We start from the raw sequence: 9,311 nt of genomic DNA, 5'->3' as shown, positions 1-9,311 counted from the left end.
GCCCAGAGTCTCCTGGGTTTTGTCTTACTTGTGGTGGCTACACAGCTTTACACATTTGCCACAGACCATGGAAACGTGTGTGAAAAAAAAGGGAGTGAATTTCAGGAGGTAGAAATTACACCTCCATTTTTTTTTTAATTAAGAAAAATGAGATCATGTTTCTTGCTGAAGCTTCGCATCAGGTTACACGGAAAGATGATGTGGGTAATTTAATGCAAAATGCTCAAAGGGAAAATGTGGGCTATTTTAGATCTCTTTTTTAAAAATATCCCCTAACAAAATTCCTTAGGAGTCGTTTCAAGCGATGTAGGCATTACAAGTAAGCATAGGTTGGCACAGGGCTGGAATCCCGATGCTGGAGGGGCTGAGGAGGAGGGATTGTGAATCTGAGGTCAGCCTGGGCTACACAGTGAAACCTTAACTTAATAAATAAACCAATCAGATTGAGCAGGATAGTGGTCTTAGAGTTACTATTGCTGTGATGAAACACCATGACCAAAAGCAACTTGGGGAGGAAAGGGTTCATTTCACTCACAGTTCCACAGCATCAAAAGCAGTGGGTACAGGAACTCAAGCAGGGCAGGAACCTGGAGACAGGAGCTGGTGCAGAGGCCGTGGAGGGGTGCTGCTCACTGGCTTGCTCCTCATGGCTTGCTCAGCCTGCTTTCTTATAGAACGCAGACCACCAGCCCAGGGACGGCACCACCCACAGTTTACTGGGCCATCATCAATCACTAATTAAGAAAATGCTCTACAGGCTTGCTCACAGCAAGTGAGGTTCCCTTCTCTCAGATGAGTCTAGTCTGTGTCAAACTGACATAAATCTAGCTGGCACACCTGTAATCCCAGCACTTGGGAGATGGAGGTGGGAGGTCAATCCCCAGATCCCATGAGGTTAAGGAGAGAAACAATTCTCACAAGTTGTATTCACATGCACACACACACACACACACACACACACACAGAGTAAATTTTTTTTTTCAAGACAGGGTTTCTCTGTGTAACTCTGGCTGTCCTGGAACTCATTTTGTAGACCAGGCTAGCCTTGAGCTCACAGAGATCCCCCTGCCTCTGCCTCCCAAGTGCTGGGATTAAAGGCATGAGCCACCATGCCTGGCAATAAAAGCAATGTTTAAAGGCAAACAAAGGAAATGTACTCATTTGAAAGAGGAAATTACAGGAAGCTAATGCAGCAGAATCAACATGGGTTAGAGACCAGCCTCGGCTACATAGTTAAGTAAGTACATACTTGGTACAGAGTGAGACCCTGTCTTAAAGAAACTAACTTGAAAAACAAACAAACAAACAAACAAACAGTAAATAAATAAACAAATAGAAATTGAGATTTTCAAAAAACAGGTGGCTCATGTCTATAATCCCAGCACTTTGGAGGACAAGGCAGGATGATTTCTGTGAGTTCAAGGCCAAGCTGGGCTACAAAGTCAGACCTTGTCTCAAGGAAGTACAGAAGAAAGGGAGGGAGGAGGGAAGGAGAGAGAAGGGAGGGATTCGAACAGTCTGGAGCTGGTGACCAGTTACTGCTCGCCACTTCCACTTGAATATGCTGTGGGTGCTTTTCACTGAGTCCTTTCCCCTAGTCCCAGTGCCTTGGGTTAAATGTTGCACCACACAAGGGAGGGCATCCTGTTTGATCAGAGTACTCACACTGTGGCAGCCTCTCCCCGCTCCACCCTTCAAGTGAAAACCACCAATCCCTTCCCACAGCACCTCTTCAGAGCAGTGCTTTCCCCAAACCAGCCTGGGGCTCCGTGAGGCATGGACAATGTAGCCCCATCACCAGCCTGGGCACAGAGACCCACAGGGTTGGAGCTCCTCCTTAGCAGTTTTCCCCAGGGTGACTGACAATATACACAGGGCCGAGCAAACAGTAGGCACTCAATAATTACGCTTTTGTGGGGGCACAGTGCTGGAGACAGAACCCAGGGCCTTGCATATGCCAAGTGAAAGCTGTAGCACTGAGCTCCAGTCCAGCCCTGATTAGTCTCTGGTGGGCCTGAAGGAGCATAGTGTTGCATAGTGATGCCCAACTCCACCCAGCCAAGACAAGGGCCTCCCAGAAAAGGAAATATTGACCCAAGACCCGTGTCCTGTCCACTGCATCCAAATTTAGATAGGGGATAGCCATCCCCTCCCTTCCTGGTTGCTGTCTGTCCCTATCAGGGGTGGGTCCTAGGCTGCAGCCTGGCAACAGGGTGTTGCGCTGTTGGCTGCCCAGGCAACCAGGGCTTGCTCAGGCTTGGGTTTCTGGGAGTTCCAGGCAGGGGCAGCACTCTCCGTCCAAGCCCCTCGGCTTGTGCTAAGGTGGCCGGAGACACCTGTAGGCCAATGGCAGTGGCATGGGAGGAGTATTTCCGACTGGCCTTCCAAGAGAGAGTGCCTACGTGAGTGGTGCCATGAGGGGGTGGACGGGGTGAGAAGGAGGGGGGAGTAAACAAAGAACCCATCCCTTCTCCCAAAGTCCCGGTGGCCTTCCGGCAGTCTTGGGGTGGGGTGCAAAGGCCCTACCTAATAGAATCTGTAACTCAGACACATCTCCCCCAAGGTCTCGTTAGAGCCGAGCTGGCCAGTAGCTGGGTTTCTCTGTGTAGCTTTGTGCCTTTCCTGGAACTTGCTTTGGAGACCAGGCTGTCCTTGAACTCACAGAGATCCGCCTGGCTCTGCCTCCCGAGTGCTGGGATTAAAGGCGTGCGCCACCACCGCCCGGCCGAGAAGCTGCATTTTAAGGATGTCGGTTCTGTAATGTATTATTTGGGAACAGTGGGGCCCCCCCCCACCCCCGGCCCCAACAGTCTTGGTACTTGTAAAATTGGGAGTAGATGCTTCTGATGCAAAGCTGGGCAAGCCTTGTTGAGGGAGATGTCAGACTCTCTCTGACTCCCCCCCATCCTCCCGGGAGAGCCAGGCTCCCACAATCAGCCTCCCTTGGACCACTCCCCACAGAGGAATGCCTCCAGTCTGTGTGGTTAGAGCAGGGACCCGTCTCTACCACCCCACCTGCTCAGGCTATAGCCATCCCTCAAAGTGACATCCTCCCAGCTACAGAGATCACCTTTATCCCTCTCTCGCCCCGCCCCACTTTATCAGCTCTGCTGTCAAACCGTACCCAGAATGGGTCCATCCTCACCTCCCCACCCTGTCCACCCTGATCAGAATGACATTCTTTCTGGAGTCCCTAAGTCCCACCACTGAGCACCCACGGTCCCCAGCTCCTCACAGCAGCCACAAGCGTTTTCTGCCCCACTCAAAACTTGCCCATGGGCTCCCATCTTACTAAGATCCCTTACTAAGGGTCATTGTCAACATTTTCTTTCCCTATGGCCCACCACAGTCTGACCTTGGATACCTCTGATTTTAGTTTCCACCTGTCACCTCCTCTCTCCAGTTACTCTTGACTTTATGGCTCCTTCAACATACCCAAGTGTTTTGCTGGGAGCCTGGGTCTTTCTTGGCTGTTCCCTTGGCCTGGACTCTGTCCCCTGCAGTTGTCAGAACAACTCCTTCCCTGGGGCTCTGTCCCAATGCCTTTTGCGCAGAGAGACTCCCTGACTCCAGTTGAAAACTGTCTCTGGTCTGCACCACAGAGTCCACCATGCCTGGGCAGTGTTTGCTATTATTACCCATGTTGGCTATCTGTAGTCCTTGGTGGAGTACAGCTTCCAGCAACACAAGTGTCTGTCTCTTCTTCTTCTTCTTCTTCTTCTTCTTCTTCTTCTTCTTCTTCTTCTTTTTGGTTTTTCGAGACAGGGTTTCTCTGTGTAGTTTTGGAGCCTGTCCTGGAACTCACTCTGTAGCCCAGGCTGGCCTCGAACTCACAGAGATCCGCCTGGCTCTGCCTCCCGAGTGCTGGGATTAAAGGTGTGCGCCACCACCACCCGGCTGAGACAGGGTTTCTCTGTGTTGTTTTGGTGCCTGTCCTGGATCCCACTCTGTAGACCAGGCTGGCCTCGAATTCACAGAGATCCTCCTGGCTCTGCCTCCCGAGTGCTGGAATTAAAGGCATGCGCCGCCACCGCCACCACCACCGGCTCTGTCTTCTTGATGGCTGCAACTGCTGTGACTATGTACACTGCCTGGTGTAGAATAAGCGCTCAGCAAACTTGTAAACAAATCAAAGACCCAGTAGCTAGTAGGTGTGCCAGCCTCATGTCCGTCATCCTAACACTCAAGAGGTAGAGGCTTGAGGATCAAGAGTTCAAGGCCATCGTCAGCTACAAAGGTAGTTCAAGGCTATCTGGCCTTCTTGAGACCTTTGAAAACAAAAGCTAACTCAGTAGGTGGTGAGCGGGGCCATTCCAGGCACCCCCGGGAAGTCTGGAGCCCCAGCCCTCCTTGTAACCTCCTTCCCTTTGGATCCCTCCAGGAAGCCACTGGAGCAGGATGCAGACCACTTTCCACCCCTGCTGCGTCTCCTGGAGAAGAAGCAAGAGCTAGCAGCTGCAGACCAGGGTCTACAGGCCCAGAAGGAGGTGAGCCTCAGTTACTGAAACTTGGGGGTTCCCCAGACACACACTGGTGGCGCCCAATGGGGGGGTTACACCGTCTAGGGTGAGTCTACTCCGAGCCCTGATGTCCTTATCTATCAAAGGAAGATCTAGTGAGAGCACTTGGTACAAATGCATGTGTGTGCACTGAGCACCTACTATGTACCATGCTCTGCACTGGCCCTTGCCCTCCGGAGTTTCACAGTCTGGAGAGGAAAATAGGTGTCTAGGTGGGGGTTGCTGTGCCGGAAGGCACTGGGGAAGGACTGTCAGATTCTGGAGGGAACCTCTACACCCCGGTGAGAGTGGACAAGCAGGGTTTCCTGGAGGAAGTGAGGAAGGGCTTAGAGACTGAAGGAGGGCAAGCCAGATAATGCAGCAAAGGAAGAAAGGAAAAAGAAACAGGAAAGGAGGACATTAAACACACACACACACAAACAAAATTCAAGGACAAAGCTCAGAGGGTCATGAAGTGGAGAGATGGCTCAGCAGATGGCGCTCGCTGCTCTTACAGAGGATCTGAGTTCAGGTTCCCGCACCCACATCAGGGGGCTCACAACAGCCTGCAACTCCGACGCCCCCTTCTGGCCTCTGAAGGCACTGCACTCACGTGCACACACCCCTCCCCTAAACACACACAATGCAAAACATAAAAAATATTTTTAAGAAAAAGTTCAGAGGGTCAGGTGGCTGGAACATGGAGTATCTGGAGGAGAGGAGGTGTGAAGAGGTTGGGAGTTAGCATTCAGGGACCACGGGCGGGTGTAGCGTGTGAGCCAGGGAGCCGCTGCAGCTGGGAGCGTTAGGTGACCTGACACGCACACACCTCTAATTGCACCCCACGCCCAGGAGTTCCGCAGCACGATGGCCACCCTGAGCCAGCGCTGGGCGCAGCTGGAGCAGAAAGAGCAGGCGCTGAAAGAGTCCTTCATCCGCTTTGACAGATTCCTGCAGGTCAGTGGATGCTGAGGGCCGGAGGCGGGTCGCAGGGGCTCCTGCTTGCCACTCTAAGAGTGGCCCCCACCTTGGAAAGCCGCCTGGAGTGGGGAGATCAGATTTCCAGAGGTTGGAGGAGGAGCGAGGACCCCGAATCACACAACCTCCACGATGCGCGTGGCTTAGAGTGCCAATGTCGCGGCTTGGTGGAGGCGGGAGAGCGCCGCGAGTCCTGAGGCTCCCTGATCTCCATCCTCCTCCTAGGATGCCGAGGCCCGGCGGGGCCGCGCGCAGCGGAGAGCAGCGGAGGAGGGGCGCGGGGTGCGACACCAGGAGGCAGAGGCGCAGCGGCTGCGCGCACAGCTGGAGGAGCTGCGGCGGGAGCGCGCGCGGCTGCAGCGCAGGCTGCGTCGCCTGGAGCCCTGTGCGCGCCTGCTGGAGCGCGTGCTGGAGCAGCTGCCCCAGGTGAGAGGCGCCGGGGGCCGGGGACCGCTTTGTTCCAGTGCAGTAATCAGCACTGACTATATACAAGAGACAGCAGTTACTGAGAGCTCACTGTATAATAGGGACGCACTTTGTTCTCCAGTCATCCCGTAAGTCCGATCAAGTGGGTCCTGTTATTGTCAACCCCATTTTACAGGTCAAAAAACAGTTGCAGGAAGTTCATTGACATTCAAGGTTAGGCAGTTAAACAAGTGTGTGTGTGTGTGTGTGTGTGTGTGTGTGTGTGTGTGTGTTAGAGAGAGAGAGACAGAGAGAGAGACACACACAGAGAGACACACACAGAGAGACACAGAGACAGAGACAGACAGGCAGGCAGGCAGACACAGAGACAGAGATACAGAGAAAGACAGAGGGGACAGATAATAAATTTTATTATTTGTGGAAGGTTGGGTTTTAGGGAGAAGTGTGTGTGTGTGTGTGTGTGTGTGTATTTGGTTGGTTTGTTGAGACATGAGAATACAGTCCAGGCTAGTCTTGCACTCCCTACATAGCCAAGGCTACCCTTCAACTACACACACACACACACACACACACACACACTACACACACACACACACTACACACACACACACACTACACACACACACACACACACACACACACACACACACTACACACACACCCCAACAGTGTTTCTCTGTGTAGCCCTGGCTGTCCTAGAACTCACTCCGTAGACCAGGCTGGCCTCGAACTCACAGAGTTTCACCTGCCTCTGCCTCCCGAGTGCTGGGATTAAAGGCATGCGCCACCACCGCCCGGCTAGCTAGGTTTGATCATGGAGGCGAGAGGGGCATGAACAGGGCTCACTGGAGTCCCCATCCAGCGGCTCTTGCTATGCTCACTTCAGGGCGTGAGATGTCCCACGGCATATCTGAACTGAGGATGCTCCCAAGGTGTGTTGGCTAGTCAGGTGTAGAGGCCCAGGGGAATTGCAGGCCATGTGAGTCTCCCCTCTCCAGTTTCAGGAGGTTCCCGAACTGGTGGCGCGCTTCGACGGCCTGGTAGACACACAGGCGGCCCTGAAGCTGGCAGAGCGCAAGCGACAGGCGGAGCTGGACGAGACCCGTGCTCAGCTGCACCGTCTTCGGGAAGCGAAGCAGGATGAGCTGCTGCGTCTGGGCCAGCAGCGTGCGCAGCTGCGAGAGCAGTTGGAGGCGGCCCGCGAGCGCAAGCTGCAATGGGTGCGCATCCCCGGGGCTGGAGAGGACCCACCTTCTGCGCTAACCAAAGGGCTGGGGCACCACATTGCCAAGGGTACCAGAGACAGTGCTTGTTCCCGCCCGGCAGAACACCTGGGTGCACCTGTTGGGTGGTGGGGTCTTCCGGACCTCAGGGCCGGGTCCTGACTCATTGGCGATCTGGGCGTGTGTTCTGCAGGAATCCAAGTGGACTCAAATCCAGAACACTGCAGCGGCCAAGACGCTGCTCCTGGGACGCACTCGGATGTCTGTGCTCAACCTGTACCAGCTTGTGCGCCTGCGCCAGAATCAGCCCCTAACCCTGGATGTGGAGGACACCGAGGGGCAGCTAGAGGAGGTGAGGAAACCCCACTGTTGGGACACCTCAGGATTAAGGGTCCTTTACAGGTGTGGGTTCCTTCTAGTGACCTACTATGGGGCCAGGAAGCTACACCCAGCTGCCAGGACTGTAACCACCACCACTGCAAATGGATCTGTGTGACCTTTGCAGGGTTGATTAGAGTCACTGAGGCCACTGTTTGCCCATGAGTTGCTCTTGTGATACATGTGCCAAATCCAGGAGGGTCCTAGGGTCATGTGAATCAGGCTGCCTTTGGCAGAGTCTCATAGAGCCCAGGTTTACCCCAGACTCACTATGTAGCGGATGACCTTGAACACCTCACTGTCCGGCCTCCATCTCCTGAGTGCTGGGATTACAGATGTGCCGTGCATCAGGTTGGGCTGAGTTAGTCCTTCCTCAGTGTGCCTCTGCTCCTATGAGGAAGGCTCAGAGGAGGATGCTGGGCCTCTCCTGCCCACTCTCCAGGCCAGGAATCAGGCTGCCCAGAGCAGTGATGAACTGTCTATCACCAGGCCTCACTGTCACTGTTATGACTAGGGATGGCTAGTCTGCTTTTTCCTTCTTTGGTGCTGGGTCCTCAACATTTACCCAGGTGATGGACATGAAGAGGGTCCCACAGGCTGCTGTGAGCTTGCCCTTAGTTCACGGCAGTGGGCCTATGGGTGTCTGTTAAGTTCATATAAACGAACAATCAGCACAAGATAAAGGATGTCATGGAGATGAGGTTAGAAACCAGTACACAAAGCCTGATCCAAGGGAAATGTCACCTGATGTGGGTGGGACACTGGGTTGGCAGGTAGCCAGTTGTAAATCGGCAAAGTTGTTACAAATCATTTGGTGGCTGGGCATGGTGGTTCATATCTTTAATCCCAGCACTCAGGAGGCAGAGGCAGGACGATCTCTGTGAGTTCGAGGCCAGCCTGGTCTACAGAGCCAGTTCCAGGACAGCCAAGGCTACACAGAAAACCCCATCTCAGACAAAAACAAAACAAACGAACAACTAAGTGGCATACACCTGTATTCCCAACACTCAGGAGACTGAGGCAGGAGGATTGCCCTGAGTTAGAGAACAAGTTTGAGCTGTACTTGATAACAAACTTTTGAGAGGCTGTACTGGACGCCATCAGAGCCTCTCCAGTGGAGTATCCAGGCCCACCATCCCTGTGTAGGGGTGGGGAGAGGATGTAATCTGGCCTTGTCACCCCTGCCCCCAGGTGAAGCTGTTTATCATGGACCTCTCCGCCACATTGGCCAGCCTTGCCCAGGCTGAGCCTGCAGCCACTTCCTCCTAGTGCGGCCACGTGAGCAGCAAAGGGGACCTGAGGGACCAAGTCTCACACTTTTGGTGTGCAGGCTCAACGTGATGACTCTCTGAATATGCTTCCTCCCAGGCAAGATGGAGCTGTGCCAGCCCACGCCATTATGAGACTTCCACAGGACACTCAACTAAGTAGACCGTCAGCGGGGGCTGACAGCTGTGCTGGGTCCCTCACGCGCCACACAGGCTGGGGACGGGCCTCCCTCCCAGCAGGCTGGGGGCATCAGACAAGCTTAGACAGGGCTGGTGTACTCCAAGATGGGCACTTGCTAAGTGAAGTGGAGGTGACTGCTGGTGGCATCAGCTCTTTGGGGCCCAAAAGGGTAGTCCCCAGTGTGTGTCTGGCCTGCGCTGGGGTCCAGCTGCTGGGGGATGCTTGACCTTCCCGGAATCTCAAGCAAGAGGTGGGGTGAGCCACCAGGGGGTTGGGGGACATGAAGATGACACAGGCCGGTTCTTACCTCCATATGCGTTAGGGCAGTGCCACCCTCAGAGCCTGCCTCCACCCTGCA

The 9,311-nt window shown here is 54.0% G+C and overlaps 1 protein-coding gene across 1 annotated transcript; it reads left to right on the top strand.

Annotated features, from left to right (window-relative positions):
- Window positions 1-2,346: 2,346 nt before the first annotated feature.
- On the top strand, window positions 2,347-8,839 carry Cfap73 (cilia and flagella associated protein 73). The gene is made up of 7 exons (XM_059249862.1): window positions 2,347-2,402; window positions 4,382-4,487; window positions 5,352-5,456; window positions 5,703-5,903; window positions 6,902-7,123; window positions 7,320-7,478; window positions 8,696-8,839. The coding sequence occupies exons 1-7, from the start codon at window positions 2,347-2,349 to the stop codon at window positions 8,771-8,773; spliced, it is 927 nt and encodes a 308-aa protein (XP_059105845.1). The 3' UTR covers window positions 8,774-8,839.
- The last annotated feature ends 472 nt before the right edge of the window (window positions 8,840-9,311 follow it).

This window comes from Peromyscus eremicus, chromosome 23, assembly GCF_949786415.1.
Source record: "Peromyscus eremicus chromosome 23, PerEre_H2_v1, whole genome shotgun sequence".
In the NCBI taxonomy this organism is placed as follows: domain Eukaryota; kingdom Metazoa; phylum Chordata; class Mammalia; order Rodentia; family Cricetidae; genus Peromyscus; species Peromyscus eremicus.
The sequence above is the reverse complement of the archived record's forward strand: the minus strand, read 5'-3'. Positions and strand labels throughout refer to the sequence as shown.